This window comes from Engraulis encrasicolus, chromosome 1, assembly GCF_034702125.1.
Source record: "Engraulis encrasicolus isolate BLACKSEA-1 chromosome 1, IST_EnEncr_1.0, whole genome shotgun sequence".
NCBI lineage: Eukaryota > Metazoa > Chordata > Actinopteri > Clupeiformes > Engraulidae > Engraulis > Engraulis encrasicolus.
The window spans coordinates 48,970,334-48,989,593 of NC_085857.1; the positions used below are offsets into that span (position 1 = coordinate 48,970,334).

The 19,260-nt window shown below is 43.7% G+C and overlaps 2 protein-coding genes across 2 annotated transcripts; one reads left to right on the forward strand and one right to left on the reverse strand.

The window, feature by feature from the left end:
- Nucleotides 1-6,738: 6,738 nt before the first annotated feature.
- On the forward strand, nt 6,739-8,277 carry LOC134457922 (uncharacterized). Its single transcript, XM_063209949.1, has 2 exons — nt 6,739-7,185; nt 7,756-8,277. Exons 1-2 carry the CDS (start codon nt 6,739-6,741, stop codon nt 8,263-8,265), a joined length of 957 nt encoding a protein of 318 aa, XP_063066019.1. The 3' UTR covers nt 8,266-8,277.
- Nucleotides 8,278-8,428: 151 nt separating this feature from the next.
- LOC134438802 (uncharacterized) lies at nt 8,429-18,995 on the reverse strand. The gene is made up of 14 exons (XM_063188502.1): nt 18,557-18,995; nt 17,928-18,041; nt 17,776-17,832; nt 17,586-17,654; nt 17,391-17,480; nt 16,587-16,932; nt 16,207-16,489; nt 11,063-11,296; nt 10,877-10,968; nt 10,638-10,742; nt 10,337-10,530; nt 9,841-10,005; nt 9,424-9,668; nt 8,429-8,652 (listed from the first exon to the last, which is right to left on the reverse strand). Exons 1-14 carry the CDS (start codon nt 18,850-18,852, stop codon nt 8,621-8,623), a joined length of 2,322 nt encoding a protein of 773 aa, XP_063044572.1. The 5' UTR covers nt 18,853-18,995; the 3' UTR covers nt 8,429-8,620.
- Nucleotides 18,996-19,260: the final 265 nt, after the last annotated feature.

Genomic DNA, 19,260 nt, shown 5'->3' on the forward strand with positions numbered 1-19,260 from the left:
GGGAAGTTGCCATGGCCATATTCATGAATACAACTATGACCCAGTATTTGCCTGTCATCACACAGTACAATTAAACTTTTTAACTGAAATGTGCTGTTATTTTTCTGTAGAGTACTGTTATTTAACAGTTCAATTGCTGCTGAAAAAATGTTATATACTGTGATACATTAAACAGCAATGAGCTGTATTTGATTTTTGGTGTGAAATAACAGTAGAATTACAGGTAAATATAATTGCCAGTAACTGCCGTTATTTTGCAGGGAAATTTTCTTAGAGTGTACACACAGTGTCACCATTCAAAAGAAACAAAACAACCATAGAAAAAAAACTGAACTTTTTTTTGACAACGCTGTGAGAAGTGCAGCCAAGAAAGCAAGTTGTGCATTGAGCGTGGGTTAGGCCTACTTCGATTAGATTTCACAGGCACGCGAGCGCAGGGAGAGTGAATGCTGTGTTTCTGTTTATCTTGTGCACACGCGTCTTCAAAGGGTTTGTTCGGGGCAACCGAACCTGTTTTCAAGAGGAAAAATAACAATTTTGTAGGTTTTTAACTAATGTTGCGTAAAATCAGGGCGTCATGTCAACCACCCATGTGTGTCTACTCTAATGTACTTGAAATATCACTAACCTTAATATATACTGTACATCCTGTTAATTTGTATCCTCAAGTTTTGTTAGTTTTGTTTCAAGTACATTAGAGTAGACACACATTGCCTAATTATCATCAAAACTTTCAAATCTCTTCGACACTTGGTCTGACCAAGAGCATAACAGCGAACATTCTTAAATGGCATGGTTGACACATCTGTATTTGCAACTGGTCAAGGGCAGAACTGGCTGAGCCAAAGTTTAAAACAAATATTTCTTAGTTCCAATAGAACGTCTCTGCTTGAACGTCACTGCCTTGAACAAGCCTCTACGAGAGACAGTCTGAGACTAAACACTTCAGAAAGCACCTACAGGAATGAACGGGGGCAATTCGCTATGCTAATATGGTGCGTGCTTGAACATATCCCACCTGTTCGGTAATGAGAGCTGCTGAGCTGCGCTGTCACTTACGGCATACCCTGAGAATCTGCTTCAGCCAGTCGGTTGCTGATGACATGTGCGGTTGATATCGGTTAGCTACTCGCACTGGGTTGCAACAGAGTCCGCGGCCACTTCATCTGACAGACCTTGAAGCAGAACGTATGTCGTGAAAATCCGCGTATGAATCTGAAATAGTATCCCAAACAGTAAGACCAAAGCGTAGCCAAGATGGCCGCCAAGTGAAAGGACTTAAACTACATGACTTTGCCTCTACCCAGGACGGTTGTAAATGCTCCGCTGTGCAGGGAAACTGAAGGCGGGCATACCATGTGCGATATTTTCAATCGTGTGTATTAAGCTCCTTCTCACACTGCACGAGGGAATTTAATGATTTCAAAGTTCACAACTCATGACTCATGTCCTCACACTACACGAGCAGACAGTCGGATGTGAGCAGAATGCTCCCACTGTGCAACACGGCAGGCATGTTTCCCGGATCTGCAGAGGAGGGAACATGCGCATCTGGGGTCCCATGTACAAAGAAGTGCGTGGATGTCCTACCAAGAAGGCGCGGGCGCGAAAGTCTTGAAAGTTACTTACGGACCAAAAAATCCAGATGTATCAATAAGTGTGTAACCAGGTTTTGCCTTGAAATCTTGCGCACATGCACGAGCACACGCGGGCCCAAGTCTCCGCGGGAAGGGGAACACGGGAAATATAGACTATTTCATGATGCGAGGTGAAGGCGTTGTTTCGGAGGTAGGCAATTTAAAAGGAAAAAGGCTGAGCGCAATAGCCTAACAAAATGACTTTGGCGTGTATAAAATCAGGCATCGGTAGCCTAATACTTATTGTGAGGACTGCAGAAAAAAGCTGTCATGTTATACTGCAGTACAATGCCGGTTTCCCAACAATTGATATTTACCTGGCATTACATAAAAACACATTGCGATGAGGCAGTCGCCAAGGCTTCTGAGAAATAAACATTTATGTATAAATATGAAAGATGACACATGTAGGCTATGCCTATGAATAACTTGAAGCCAATACTCAGTTAGTCTATAAAATCACCTCTTAATTGATGGACTAATTTTACAGTAGCCTTATTAAAAGAGAAAGACAAGCACTGCGGTGAGGACGTTCCCAACAAATGCTAGAAGACACATCGCAGATCCAGAAAATATTCAATGTTTAACTCATTGGCTGCCTTCGGCGGCGAATGACGTCATTTCGAATAGTGACGCCCCCTGCCTTTGACGGCGTTCGCCGATAATTGCTTTATTTACAGCTACGTCTTGAGGACGGTCTGACCTATGTTGTGTATAAATTTCACGCCTCTAGGCATGTTCTAACTGTTCCTGTAGGTGGCAGAAGTGTCCTTAGGAACAGTCAGGGCAGGGCATTAGCTCAGAGCAAGAGGAAATGTCAAGACAAAAACACCCCTTTTTACTATTATAATCTCAAAAGTAGCATAGCAAAATCATTTTTGAAAGTAAAGCACCTGTGACAGTAGTCTAGTTAGGCTACTGATTTTAGTGTCAGAGTCTGACAAAAAAAAAAACTTCCTCTCATGACCAAAATACAACCCCCTGTTGCTATCTAGCTAGTAGGCACTGTAGCGAGCTTGCCCAAAATACACCAGGTTCAAACAGAGATTATCTGTGTGGCAACCGTTTCATTTTGGATAATGTGATCAGGATGATGCGTACAAAAGATCATCTAACAGGAAAATGCACGGGACTAGTGGTGATGTGTCACCTCAGTTGGGAATGCTTGGCTATAAAGTTTGCTACGCTAGCTAGCTAGCACAAAATCGCTAACAACTTACAACTAAGCCTAAATAAAGGAGCCTTGGTAAGTCAACTATTTTTACTCATTCTACAGTTACTTTTTATGGATCTGTATAGTATGATCAGCTTACTGTATCATCAAAAAAGACAGGGGGGTTGCAGATTCTTGGAACAGAGTAGCCTTTGTGTCTGGTCAGATGCATTCAGCTCACATGAGAAAGCATTGCACTTAGCCTCAGACCAGCTAGCCTTCACCACTCCAATCAGCTTGTGAAATGTTGGATATGTGATCAGTACTTTATCAAAAGAAAATTCATTGAACAATATATGACAAGATCACTATAGCAGAAACATGATGACAGTAATCATCAATCTGCAAATTGTCCGCTCTGCCAAAGAAGCTGCAGTAAGCTAAGATAAGCTGAGCTGCCTGCCTACCTGCCTCCCTCCCCCAGAAACACACACACAACACGGTACTATTACTGGAGGAAATAAACCAGCTGTGATTCGCTCTCCAAGGAGGGGAGAGCACAGCCCGTATAGAGCACAATCAGAGGGAGGACGATGAGACGGTATTTCTGTGAGTTCCCGGAGTTAGGGGCACCTGCTGTCATGATCCATTGTGCGCGCCAGCAACTAAACCAAAACACCCTTGTTTTTGAGTCCACCCCTGTTATATTGCAGTACATATTAGGTTGAAAAGATCATACAAACAATCTTTTGTTCAGGCTACAGATGACAGAAGACTCTGTAATAGCATCTGATAGGTTTGGAGTTGTTAGGACGATGCCATTATGGGCAAAAACGTTTGCAGTTATAGTTCTACTTCAAATGGCGTTTTCTCAGCTTTTTGGCTAGAAAGCAGCATTTTGGCGAATTCCACTTAATTTCAACAGATGGTTATGAAAGAACGGAAAGGGGTAGAGAGACACCGTTTTTTTCTGATGACAGATGAGCGTCTAATCTGTGTTTTGATAGGTATGGTGTTGACATAGACACAGAACTCAATTTTCTGTGAGCCTCCAAAAAACACCCAAAATGCTGAAAAATCTCTGGCACCCTGGGTTACTCTTTTATGAAAATGGCTGGCAGCCAATGAGTTAATAGCTGCCAAACACTGGAAATAATACTGCTGATGGACATCTAATTTCCTTATTATTCGAGGATAGTTTTATGGTTCGCTTCATTTTAATCAGCTGCCTCAACAATAATATGGTTGAGATGGTTTTCTTTCTTTTTTTTAAATCACGCGCCTCAACATTAAAATCCATGTTTAACTGGCTGCATCTCTGCAATATTTCCGACCGCGTAGGCTACAACACATGTAGTTGCGCGGCATGCCTCTGAGTGCCGCCAGAAAGACGCAATGCACCACTTATGGCAACTTCCACACCTACGTAAACTTCCACAACAGCCCTGAAATTCGTGTGGAGATCCGCAGTTTTCCACGTCTAGTCTGACCGTGGCCGTGGAAAACCACTTAAGTAGCTTTTTTGTCCGTAAGTGAGCTTCGTACATGAGGCCCCTGAGGTGGAGATGAGGATATGCTCATGAGCGAATTGCACTGCCTTATCAATTTGTGCATGAGAAGTGTCAAATCTCGTCGTACCATTTACTCACGAGGGACGACAAGGATTTCAAACAGTTTTGATTTTCTTGCGATCCTACGATTGCACGACCGTGTGAAATCGCTTGTCACTACCCCATGTAGCCTACACTACACGATGCGAGACTCACAATTGACCTGCGATTGCGTCGTGCGAGTGACAAATCGTGGCAAAATCTGGCAAAAAGTCGCACAGTGTTTGCCCGCCTTTAGCCAATACTCATGAAAATGCTCGTGGCCTGGGTGAGTGTAGCTGAGACGAAGCTGTTGCGTCACTGCGAGGGCGGAGCCTGGGTAAGACACACATGCAGGCGCGCACACACATTTATGTATAAGTTGTTTTGCATAAGGGGCCTGTTACTGCCACTGACAGAAACAAAGCAAGTTATCGTACCACCTCATCTTACATGTGTGCATGTGTGTGTGGCTGCGTCATCAGTGCTAGTTTGCATCTACGGTCATCACCAATGGAACGATTAGATACAAAGGACAGACATCTTGTCATCTGGAATGTGATGGAATGCAAAATACCTTGGCATTTATCATTTAAACAAAACACACAGACAACCACATGTAAATGCATGGAAGCTGTATGGCAAATGTATGGGAAAATAGAAACAAAATCAGGAGTGGATTTTGTGGGCACATGAGCAATGGACATGTTCCTGCTCACCTCAGTTCTCTTTCCTCAATTCGATTCAAATGTTTTACAGAATCCATAAAGTTGAGAGAGAGAGAGAGAGAGAGAGAGAGAGAGAGAGAGAGAGAGAGAGAGAGAGAGAGAGAGAGAGAGAGAGAGAGAGAGAGAGAGAGAGAGAGAGAGAGATTCTATACTGCATTCAAATGTAGGCTATATTTAGCCATATAGACCTATTCCACATCATATGTAAAATGTAGCCAGAAGCTGTGGGAAGACACACACACACACACACACACACACACACACACACACACACACACACACACACACACACACACACACACACACACACACACACACACACACACACACACACACACACACACACACACACACACACACACACACACAGAGACACACACACACACAACCATACAGAGATGTTATCTGTTATGCACCTGTAATCTCCAACACCAGCATAGCAGTTGCTGTGGTACAGGTGAGGATAGAAAGGGGTTATCAAATGGAAAAGGCCACATGAATGCCACAAAAATGTGCGTTGCACTGCTATCAAAGTGTACAGCACAAAGAATACAGTTCAGCAGATCTACCATCAGTTGGGAACATTTTTGTTGACTTGATCTATCTTTGAACGTGTTCATCAACATGCTCCAAAGGGGGGGTGAGAGTGTGTGTGAGAGAGAGAGAGAGTGTGAGAGAGTGAGTTAGCTAATTGAGTTAGCAACAATGCTGCCTAGAAATACATTACAGACCAGAGTTGTCCTTTTTAAATGTCCTTGCAATAACCGCATTTGGTTTTCCTTTGTTCTGCAATACAGTTGTATCTGATTCTGTCAGATGTCAGACAATACATCGTCCTCTGTCTGATGGTTTGTATCAAGAGTCAAAGAGACTTCAGCTATTGTCAGTATGTGCAGGTGGGGATGATAGAAATCTCCATGCGGGTGTCTGTCTCTTTCTGCGTTTCAGACATTCATTACATTTCTAAGTGTGTGTGTGTGTGTGTGTGGGGGAGGTGTACAGAGAAAATCAGCAACACTTGCCACACATGCAAGACGTAAATATGAAATTTTTGCCAAATGATAGCCTATATTGTTTACCTGATTAGTTACGAAATAATAATACATAATTTAAAAAATCGTTTATCTCATTTTAATATGCAAATTAGAAGGCCTAAAACTCAGAATTCCGCTTGGTTAACACCAGAGATGCACCGGATTTTTAGGATCCTGCCGGATACCGGATCCACTGCTTAAAGGGACACTGTGCGGGAAATGGTCAAAAACGGTACTGCAACTACTTTTTTAAAACTCGATGGTCCAAAAGGGCTACGGAAACCCTCGAGGTTCATTCACAAAACCATAGATATTATTTGACAAAACTTCTTCCTGTTTGAACCGGATGATGATGAAACCTGATAGCTGTCTTTGCTTCGGTCAGTGGTGCTAGCAGTAGCATACCTACTTCTACAAGTCGCACTGCAAAGATGTCTGGAAGCTCCACTTCAACAACAAATCAGGTCAGTTTTATGCACCGTTACTTCCTAAACTTTATCACATCAACTTGTGCTATATTTGTGTGCCGTTTGCTCGTGCAGATGATACCGATAATAATGGGTTTGTTATTACATATCCGGCAAAGTTAGTTTGGCTATGAATGACGTCCGATTTTGCCACACACAGAGTCAGCGGACATCATCATCAGATGACTCCCCAGTACAGTCAGTTCTACGTGGGAAAGGACGTCGGGGTCGTCGGCAAAGTGGCAGAAGCAGAGGTAGAAGCACTCTGCAATCAATAGAAGAGGAATCGTTCATCCAATCATCAGATTGGGAACCTGAACCAGAACAGGCAGGGGGAGATCGTGGGCGACGAGGAAGAGGAGGAAGAGGAGCGAGAGGGAGAGGGAGAGGACGGGGCGCCGTGCTACAGCAAGAAGAGGAAGGGTCATCTGGCCAAGGTGCTGCTGCTGCTGCCGGACCCAGCACTCGCGCACCAACGGGAAGGAGGCGAAGTCGAGCGTCGAGAAAACTGGCTTTGGCACGAGAGGACGAGGAGAGGATTGCGGAACAGCAACGTGAGAGGGAAGAGGAAATCGATGTAAGTATTCTTTGGCTAAATAGTAGAATTCATGTTCATCATAGATAAACTCCAATCATGTCCACTGAACAGTGCCTTTGGCTAGTTTACTCCAGCCATTCTCTTCAGTCCAGACCTGTGTGTGTGTTGTAACAAGGGCTCAATATTAACAATAACCAAATGCTGGGTAAAATTCAGTTTGGCTGGTAGAAAAGATGTTACTTGCTAGTTTCTCCCATCAGTCAGTTTGTTTGGCTAATAAATGTAAAACATCTACTGGTCATTTTGGCTGGTGATGGGCCCTGGTTGTGTCCTTGAGAAACTGTCATATGTCTTACTAAGAATGATAATATGTGGATTTACACAAGACAATTGTGCTCACCCTGTTACCATTTATCAAGACAATTATGCTCACCCCCTTACCATTGATTTCATGCAGAGGCAATGCATATGAACAAATATGTACATGTAAACAAGGACTGTTTTTCCAGGTTAACAATGAATGAAAAACTCCCATTGCATACCTTCAGTATGAACAAAACTTTGTTTTCTGTCTACATTCAACTTACACTGTGTATTGTGTCTTTCCAGCGCATTATAGAGGGCATGAGCCTAGAAGACCATGTGCAACTCACACGTCAGATGCTGATTAAGCAACCAGGAGTGCTCTATGATGTGTTGTTGGACTTTCAACATCTGCGTGTTCCTCCTCCAAGACCTGCTGAACCCCCTGTCCTGCGATGGTGTATATGTGACAACTGTGTTCAGATGCCATCAATTCTGGAAAATAAATGCTGTGGCCAAGTTCCAGAAAACTGTATAAGCTTGCTACGCCACTTCAAACACTACTGCTTGGATGCTGGCTACCTGCGTATTCACCGCCAATACAGGGAGGAGATTACTGTCTTGGGTCAGCTAAGGGAGCCAGGCGATGACAACAGGGAGTTCCGGTATGCTGCGTACAGACATTATATATTTTGGCAGTATGGATCACTGGGTGGAGGAAACCGAAAGGTTATCCCAAGCTGTTGTGTATTCAAGATCAGGGAGACCTTTCCAGATCCTCATGGACAGTACAGAGGCTACACTCCAGGACTGTAATTTTTTATTGTGTTTGGCCAGATCCTTTTTTTTTAACCTATTTTTAACCATTTTCTATTTTTCTGCACAGCATGTATATACAATAGTTTTTATTAAAAATATTTGAACACCACAGACTGTTTTCTGTCTTGCCTTATGACATGGGAATAAGGGTGTAAGAAATTACCTAACAATTACCAGTGTAGGCCCAAGTGTAAATACTGTACAATAAAAAGAGCAAACAGATGCAAACAAATCAAATTTATTCATATTTACATTGTTACATTTTATTTACAACAATCCAACACCACGCTGTGTGCCATTTAGACTGTGCCGGTCCAAGAGTTAACGGGGATTGTGGCTTGCATGGTCATCATCAGGGGTCAGCATCTGTATTGTCAGCAGGCTCTGTAAAAGAAGTGAAGCACAATTAGACAAGTGCATACAAGTAACTTGTTTGTTCTTACTGTTGTTCGTTCCAGTGTCTGCATGCCTATCGTTTTGACCAGATTCAGATTGGTGGGTCAGAGTATACATGGGTTTTTGTTTTAATAAACACTGTGAGGAGGAGCAAGAGTGGTTGCCAACCACGTGAGCTTTTCCTTTTTTGACCGACAGCGGTTTCCAACAATCAAGATGAGTTGTGCGCAGCAAGGGGAACACAACATATGTGAATCATTGTATACTAAGTAGATATAATGTTTAGAGCCAGGAAACATATATGGTGTTAAAAGGTTTCCTTTCGCGACCAAAAGTGGTGGCAGAAGGGCCCATTGGAGCTGCTGCTTTTATCTGTGCAGGGCCTAAAAATAACACCAAACATGACAAAGTAAACATGCAGCATTTCTATAACACAGATATCTTAATCTCATGTCTGCTTCACCTCAGTGAACTGGTCAAGTTTGAAAACCCCCTCCCTGAGGGCTTAGAGGGTCGTTAACACTTCCCCAACCCCCAGGAAGGGAGACAATGTAGGTGAAACTTTGGGAGGGGTTCATCAGCAGGAGACATGGTGGTCTTTTGTTCTGCTAATGTAATCAGCAGGCAATCAGGAACATGGCAGACGTGGCACAAAAAGGAGGATGGTATATGTATTGACAAGTCATTTGTCTGTTGACTGAGCATCTAATGGACCATAAACAACATTCTGAATGAGGTGCTTTTCACTTTTCTATTTACCTAAACCTCTTGAGATTTGAGTGCGTAGAAGTTCAGCTATCGATGGGGCAGGAATGGCCGGCACAAGACCTATTCTTCTGGGGTCGTCATCCCTCATGGTCCTGGTATGCGGCATTCCACCATCACTTGCCAGTCTTGTTCTGATGATTTGTGTCTGCAACTCAGGAATGTAGCCATAGTCCTTCGGCGTTTTCAATGCATACAGACTGTATCTTCTGGCGTTCTTGTTGAATTTCCGTCTGAACCTGAAGGAAACATAAAAATAATAATGAAAAAAAATAATGAACATTTACTGGTCAGCAATTTTTGACAATGGGATGGACAGCAGAACTGATATGAATAGCATTTCTTTGTGAAAGGAAGGAGGTTGGTATATTTTTCAGTCAAGTAAAAAGTAATTCAAATGTCTATTCATACATTTGATTGCCGTCTGCATTCCTTCTGGCTGGTCTGTTGCGATGGAAATTGTAGTCCAGTGCTGCCAATAGAACCCTTGCTTCGTAGACATGGTAGCTGAAGGCATGGCGCTTGCTGACATACATCAGGATGTGATTCTGGAATGACTCAAGGTGTGCTGTGGATCTGTATGAAAATGAAAAGTACCCATGAGAAAAGTACCCATGAGTGAAGTCACAAAATCACAAGGCCAATAGTTCTGTAAAACCTTGGAAAATGTCCATATGTCTATATTCCAAAGCATAGTATTAGTCAAGAGCAGAGTAACATTTATTAATCCCAGATAAAATCAAGGTGCCAAATGACATAGGTAGATCCACAGTACAATACACAGGACATGCACATTATTAAAAAGCATGGTAAACATGTTACAAATATAGGCTACCAGTACATTATGCCCTTGGCAGAGATTTCACACACACACACACACACACACACACACACGTCTATATTTTACCTGAAGCGCAGGTACTTATGCACATCTTTCTGCCAGCGTTTATTCCAGAGGATTCGATACAGGGTCTTGTGGGCATCGGAGTCTCTCTCAAGCCACTGCTTTCCCTCAAGGGCTTCAAGGTGACCATGTTGACAGCTACCTGTAGTCCATGAGTGGATGTCACAAACGTGGTTCAGAAGACCAACCCAAAGGCCCTGTCCAGAATAAAACACAACGCAAGAGAATTAGATGGCAACATATGTAAGATATACAGTATAACTTCATTACCACATGTGTAATTGCAATAGAAGTATGTCCTCACAAGAAAATGCTCAATTGTGCTGGCCATCTTGCAACACCACCAGAAATGGTTGACGATGTCCTTCAGCCAGTTCAATAGCACGGAATGTCCTTTTCCTTTTGCTGCCTGAGAGATAAAGGAACCACAACAAATGCATTCCAATGAACACATGAATGTTGACCAATACATTTTACCAGAGCTGGACAACAACAGCCACTTTTTTATACCTACAGAGAGTTGAGACCATACACGATACTTACAGCAGAAATCTTTTTTGACAGGCTTTTGGCACCATGCCACATGTCTAGGCTGTGGAATATTGCAAGGTCCTTGTATCTGCCTTTGTCAGGGTCTGTGAAGTGAAATCCAAGCATGTTATTAAAACAGCCATTATTTACATTATTAGTCAGCTATTTTGTCCTGTATGTTAACTGAGGGCAACTTACTTAGAAGGGCAGCGATTTGTACATGAGCGTCTGTGCAGATCTCAACCACCCGGATTTCTTTGGAGAGCTTGTCCACGGTTTGGATGAAGGCCTCTCTCTCCATGATGTTGGAGTTCCATGACGTCTGGCGCTTGTCAATGGTGGCAACGTGGAGTATTTTTTTGGATTCGAGCTCCATGGTGGTATAACTGCAGAACTGTGCGCAGTGTCCTGGTGAGTCGTTCCTCCCGTCCCCTGTGAAAAACAACAATACAACACGCACACTTGTAATGTAGGTCACAGACCATGATTCTGGCCATGAACATGTACATAGCCACCAATGCATAGTAATAGTCAAGAACAGAGTAACATGTATTAATGCCAGATAAAAAAAATCAATGTGCCAAATAGCATAGTTAGATCTACAGTACAATATGTTATCTAAAAGCATGTTAAACATTTAAAACACATGGGCTACATTATGCCCTTGGCAGACAGAGATCTTACACTGCCACACACACACACGATGAAGAGTGCAATATTTGATCATGACTGTTGTGTCCTTATGCAATGTGTTTAATGCATATACTCAGTTTAATGTGTTATTAGGAATCCAGGACACTGAGGGGCGCTAGTGGGACGCTCACTATAAATAGGCATGATGAAGAAATGTAATGTGATTCATGAAGTGAAGTTATGAGATAAAGCACCTCTGTTCCATATACTATTGTGTGGTTAATGTCTGATACCGAACAACCTACACAACAAAGTGGCGACGAGAGAAGGAGAGAAACTACTGAAATGGCTCTACTATCCTTACAACCTCCTGCTGCATTCCTGGACTGCCCAGGCGAACCGAAAATTCCATTTGCAACTTGGAAAAAGCTGTTCGATAACTACCTGCTTGCTATCGGGGGAAGCGCCTTTCCCGCCGAGAGGAAGAGAGCCCTGCTGATTCACTGCTTGGGAACAGAAGGTAACCGAATCTACAGTACCTTACCACTCGAAAATGATGATTACGATGGCTCCGTTGCGGCTTTGGAGAAGCACTTCAGTCCGAAATTGAACATTGTTGCCGAAAGATACCGTTTTAGGCAAAGAGCACAAGCTGTCGGAGAGTCAATTGACCATTACATCGCAGCATTGCGTGAGCTCGTGAAAAAATTTGATTTTGGGGCAATGGAGGACGAAATGCTTAGGGATCAAATTGTGGAGAAAACAAACAGTGCGCGCATCCGTGAAAGACTTCTAATGGAGGAAGATTTGAAACTGGATAAAACTCTGGATGTTGCCAGGCGTACTGAAGCTGCAATAGCCGATGCAAAGACTATTTCTGTGACTGATACAAAGCCCGTTGCTGCCGTGCACGTGCAAAAGAAGGCACGTAACCCGAAACAAAAACCTGCTCGTAAAACTGATGGAGCTACGTCATGCTACCGCTGTGGTGCTGCTGAGCACAAAGCAAATGACAAGTCGTGCCCTGCAAAAGACTCAAAATGCAACTCGTGTGGAAAAGTGGGACACTTTTCAAGGGTATGCAAATCCTCCCAAAAGCCAGTTAATGAAGTGACTGTGCCTGAAATGTTTGTTTTGAGTGTTGAAAATAATTTCACTGCTGATGCAACTAAACTAATGTGCCCTGTGAATATTACTGTGCCAAATACTACTGATGCATGTGATGTGAAGTTGCTAGTTGATACAGGGTCTGGTGTTTCTATACTACCTGAGAGTGTTTACAATGCTAATTTCAGCTCAGTTAAACTGCATAGTCCTACAGTGCAACTTGTGACATATTCTAAGGAAAAATTGAATGTGTTAGGGTGTCTTAGAGCTGATGTTACACACAGTGACAGCACTGCCTCCACTGACTTTTACATAGTCAAGTCAGGGACACCTATACTGGGCATGGACCTGGTGACTGCTCTCCAGCTGCAAATTAAAGGGGGACAGTTACTGACACAGGCGTCGGAAATCTGTGCAACGCTCCACCCAACCAAAGCTCCACCTACTCGCCATGAGAATGACGGTGAGTCACCTGCCACATTCGGATGTGCAAGGAACTTTGTGCACAAAGTGAAGCTCCGGCCTGATGCAAAGCCAGTGCGACAGAATCTCCGACACTTACCTCTCTCAGTTCGCGATGCTGTCTCCGAGGAACTCAAGGACCTGGAAAAAAACGGCATAATTGAGAAAATCGATGCGTCTGAATGGGTCTCACCAATCGTGGTCACCAAAAAGAAAACTAGTGGCATACGCATGTGTGTTGACCTGAGAGAAGTCAACAAGACGGTGATCATGGATAGCCATCCACTGCCACTGATCGAGGACATTCTGTCAGAACTGCGTGGCGCGGTTATGTTCTCAACTTTGGATTTGAAATCTGCTTATCATCAACTTCCGCTGCATGAAGAAAGTAGGGGGCTCACTGCTTTCATTACACATGAAGGACTGTACCAGTACCGCCGGGTTCCCTATGGACTGTGTTCAGCCCCAGCAGCTTTCCAAAAGATGATGATGCAGATTCTCAGTGTCATGAAGGGGGTGCAATGCTACCTTGATGATGTCATCACGTACGGATCATCAGAGGCAGAGCATAATGCCAACCTGAGTGCGGTGTTGCGCAAAATCAACGATGCTGGACTGAAACTCAATGTTGACAAATGCCAACTCCGTCAAACCACTCTGAGCTTCCTTGGCCAAAAGATTGGACCAGATGGTCTGCTGCCAGATGACTCTCACGTTGCTGCTATCCTGAATGCACCGTCTCCTTCCGATCCTGCAACCTTGCGCTCTTTTCTTGGCCTGAGTGCATGGTACAGCAAGTTTGTGCCAAATTACGCAACTGTCGTTGAGCCCATGAGAGCTCTTCTTCGGAAAAATGTCTCATTCCACTGGAGCAAGCCAGCTCAAGCAGCATTCGAGAAAGTCAAGCAGCTGATCGTGCATAGCACTGCGCTGGTGATGTTTGACCCCAGTAAGTCAACCATTGTCTCAACAGACGCCTCAGATTATGGAATAGGTGCAGTCTTGACTCAGTTGGACAGTAATGGTGCAGAGCAGACTGTTGCTTTTGCATCTCGCAGTCTTTCTGATGCAGAGCGGAAATACTCTATTGTCGAGAAGGAAGCGCTAGCCTGCGTCTGGGCTGCTGAGAAATGGCGGACATGGCTGTGGGGACGAAGATTCCTGCTACGCACTGATCACCAAGCACTTACCACGCTGCTGACTACCAAAGGCAATAACCGTGCTGGTCTCCGCATTGCCCGATGGTCTGCTCGTCTCCTGGAGTTCGACTACGACGTTCAATACAGGAAAGGGACGCTGAACCCTGTTGCCGACTGCCTGTCGAGACTTCCGCTGCCTGAAACTGACACTGCATACGCAGAAGAGATCGAGTCAGTGGCTGCCATACTCACTGACGTGAGTGCTGTGTCTGAGGAAGATTTTCGCTCACAATGCAATGACTGCCCAGTCCTCACGAAACTCCGTGCACAGATACAGAAAGGCTGGCCGTCGCGGAAGTCTACACTCGATCCTGACATACAGCCATACTTTGACATCCGCCATGAGCTTGCTGTCATGAATGAATGCATCGTCAGAGGGTCTTACAGACTGATCGTACCCGAGTCACTGCAGAAAAGACTCATTGTTCTAGCCCATGAAACCCACCAGGGTATTGTGCGCACCAAACAGCGCCTCAGGGTGTTGTACTGGTGGCCAAAAATGGACTTTCAGATAGAAACTTACATTAAAGACTGCCAAACCTGCCGAGAGAATGACAAAACAACCACCACCCATGATGCTCCACTCCAACCAGTCCCACTACCATCTGCTGCTTGGGAGAAGGTGTCCGTGGACATCATAGGCCCGTTTGAGAAAGCTCCGCCTGACTGTAGGTTTGCCATATCAATGGTAGACTACTTTAGTAAATGGCCTGAAGTAGCGTTCGCTCCACGTGTTGACACAGCTACCATAATACAGTTCTTGACTACCATTTTCTCCCGAGAAGGAAATCCAAAGACGCTGATAAGTGACAATGGTCCTCAATTTCTCTCTGCTGAGTTTGCTGACTTTCTCAAAGAGAGTGGAATACAACACCTGAGATCTTCAGTGTACTACCCAAGAGCGAATGGAGAAGTTGAAAGGTTCAACAGATGCGTTAAGGACTGCTTGTAGACTGCATCCATCCAAGGAGAACCATGGAAGTCGTTCCTTAGAACTTACCTGAGGGACTACAGAGCGACTCCTCATTCCACCACTGGAGTATCCCCTTCAGAACTGCTCCATGGCCGACGAATGAGAACAAAGCTACAGGTGATCGACATGCCTGTCCCACCAACAGACCAGAAAGCTGTGCGAGAAAGAGTAGAGCGTAAACAACAGAAAATGAAAGCGTACACCGACCAACAAAGACATGCCAAGTCGTCCAACTTCCAGCCCGGTGACAAAGTAAGGGTGAGAAAACCATGGAAAGTGAAGAAAGGAGAACTGAAGTTTTCTAAACCAAGAACTGTCGTGAGAAAGAAAGGACTGGATACATATCTGTTGGATGATGGAAGAACCTGGAACTCCTCACATCTGTCTGTACTTCCCGACTTGAGCGCAAATGAGGATTCTGATAGGGCAATGGACTGTACCGATACAGGGAATGACCAAATGGCCGACTCTGACACCGATAGCCAGCCCAGACCTGTCAGGATTAGGAATGCACCTAGCACCTAGCACCTAGCAAAGATTTTGTTATGAAATGATGATAGGAAATGTTGCTTACAATACTTACAATAATGTTTTGTTTGAAGTGCTACTGTTACTTTTACTAATATAGGCCTACTGTCTGGTTCACCTAGGTACTGAGATGTATCTTTTGTTCAAACAGGGAAGATGTTGTGTCCTTATGCAATGTGTTTAATGCATATACTCAGTTTAATGTGTTATTAGGAATCCAGGACACTGAGGGGCGCTAGTGGGACGCTCACTATAAATAGGCATGATGAAGAAATGTAATGTGATTCATGAAGTGAAGTTATGAGATAAAGCACCTCTGTTCCATATACTATTGTGTGGTTAATGTCTGATACCGAACAACCTACACAACAATCATGACTGTTGAAATGCCACAATTTCAAAGATCAAAGAAAAATAAATTGGCACATAAAATCACATACCTAAAAGAACTACATCTTTCCCTTGTAGGTGACTGATGTTCTCAGACCTCCTCTCTTCCCAAAAATCTTTCACAGCACCAACACAGTACGCATCCTGGATTTTGAAGTATGTGTTGGGATTCACCATGCCGATGTTCATGAATTTAAACAGGAGTGCCACTTTGGAATAATTGTTCCCGGACAGCAAAATGTTGGTGGCAAGAAGAAAATCCCCGGCCAGCATTGCAAACTTCATAATTGGTTGGGAACTCCAATTCCACAAACGATGTCCATTGGCACACACCTAAAAGCAAGAAAGGTAATTTAATATAGAGTGCCACATGCAGCTGCGTGTGTCAATCACTGCAATCCTTACATGACAATCATTGGTCAAAGCTTACCCATTCAACAGCCATTGCTGTGCCCTTGAAGGAGATACTTGTGCGAAACGGAGCACCGCTATTGCACACTTCACCGTAAGGAAGAACATGGGTGCATCTGTCCACCGGCAGGACTAAGAACTCTACAAGCTGCTTGAGGGAGTTCTCATAGGTCACAGCAGCACGGACACCAATGACATCTTCCTCAGAGTGAACCTGCTCTGGGCATGGGAAATCCACCACTTCAGCACTGGGCAATGGGTCATCCGGACAATCCTCATCCTCGGGCAGATCATGAACAGTCTCATCCAGGCCAACAATGGGGAGATGATCTATAGAGAGACCTCCTTTCAGTGCACCACCCAGTCTATGTAGGAAGAACATTGGAGAGTTTAAGATTAGAGTCACTAAAGTCTCATGGGGATATTCATTTTTACACCAAGGCAGTCCATCAATCTAGTACAGAATTTGTTTTTTGTTGAATCATGTCGCACACATACTTGTACGTCTCTGAATCTGAATAATACAACTTACCCCCCTTTCATGGGTGTGCCCCCTCCTGCCGGTCACCTATTCACATTCACACTTTTAAATGCCCAAGGGTGCTAGCTGACTAAATAATGAAGGAAGCTAGCTGTTTTTACATTGTGAGCATCCCACATTGCATGACACTCACCCACATAATGTACCTACAGCGTTTTACATACCTCCCACACCATTACTCCTTATTTATCCAGCTGTAGTCTACCACAATACATAATTCATATGTACTGTAAACACAAAACAGCATGTCACAAACTCAAAGTAAATTCATTACAGACTCACCGTATAGATATAGGAGGAAGATACTCTTCATCTGAACTGTCATCCCTTTCTCCGCCATCACTTTCAGGGCCCTCGTCTGTCCAGTCAATTCTGTGATGGTGGAAAGCATTTGTTTGTAACCTCATGGCTTCACTGAGAAATTGTCAATGAACAAGCAGCAATACACTGGACCAATATATCGATAGTGTCACTCACATGCTGTTCATGGGGTCATTGTGGGCATCCTCATCCAGCTCAGACTCTGCAAAGCTCATGTCAAGCAAGCTTTCAAAAAAACAAACAAAAAAATACTTGTGATTATATAGTAAATATCTATTTTGACATAAATGGAGAATAGGAGACTAATAATGAAGCCAATTTTATCATCAAATTTATCGCGACATACCTTTGCTCAAGACTTGCCATCTCTTCTGCCTCAGCAATCGCCGTCAAGCGTTCGTCCCTGTACGATACATAAGGACAGTCATTAGGCCTATGTTATCTTACACTTTAGAGATAGAGAACACAGCATAGATAGGGTGTGTTTTGATAACTCACTGCTGCTCGGCTCCGCTTGAGATGCTTGACACTTGCGGATACTGGCGCACTTCAGGTAGAGAGTGAGACTCTTTCATGGGAGTTGAATCAATGGTTGCCAGCCATCTCTCATAACTTCGACAGAAAAAGAAAAATGTCTTTAGACACATTTCCAAAATGTCATTGTGAAATGCATTCCCTATCGTATGCCAACACAATTCGTGTGTAGCAAAAGGGATGATCTGAGCAGTAACCACCGTTTTCTATTCTTTCAGATTCGCTAAGGCAAGCTACTTGCATTTCATCTCAAGTGGTTGCCTATTACACCAAACGATACTGCGTGACTATGAAGCAGAATTAAAAACTATCTATAATGGCCCATATGACTCTAAACAAAACCAGCATTTCAGTTACACTGAGATTGTAAGATACATGACGGAAGGAGACCAATATCACAAACATTAGTGCGCGTGATGGCCAAATCAGCTGGCTATTTCTTCATCGTAACCTAGCCTAGCCTAGCCCAGTTACACCGTCCGCTTGCAGGTAGAGCTAGTGCTAGTAATTATTACACGGTCATGCATTGATCAAATATTTGAACATTGAATTCAAGGTTGATACACCGTACAAATCATGTAAAGTAAACCTACTTGTCTAGAAGCAGCGCTGCAAATTCAGCATTCCTTGTTATCCCCCTCTGCTGCATCAAATGTTTCCACCTTTGGAACGAAGCTCCGATGTTCACTCTTTTTTTGTTACTACTTCGACTTCTGTCCGTGTCGAGAGTCCTTCTTCTTTTCCTCTTAGTTGAGGGAGTTGCTTGCTCATTCAGCTTGGAATATGTGTGGTCTTGCATTTTGTTGTCTATGTTCAAAGTTGCTACAATCCGTACAGAGCGTAGAGTACTGAATCCAATGCTGCTGCTGCTGCTGTGTGTCAGGGTCATGGCCGCGGTCGGATTTATGAAAACGGCGAAAAGGCGTGGCTGTAATACTGTTTGTCCTTCAGACGGACCGTAGTTCAAGATGGATGCCGCACAGGAGAAGATCCCCTTTTTTATGTAGGTAGAAATGGCTATATTTCGGTTCAACAAAATACTTAGATTTCGGGACAGATGTGAAATGGGTTTAAAAATACTGTATTTATTAATGGGTATCTTAAATTTCAATTACAAACTGGTGAAAATCCCGCACAGTGTCCCTTTAAGATCCTGCCGGATCCGGAACCGGATACCGCATCCTTACAAAAGGGTTGAAACACATAGTCTACTCGCACATGTGGGCCCTTTTTATTACGTTGGCTCAAACTATTTTTTAGACTCATTGGCTTATTGCCACACTGCCTGCAACGGCCG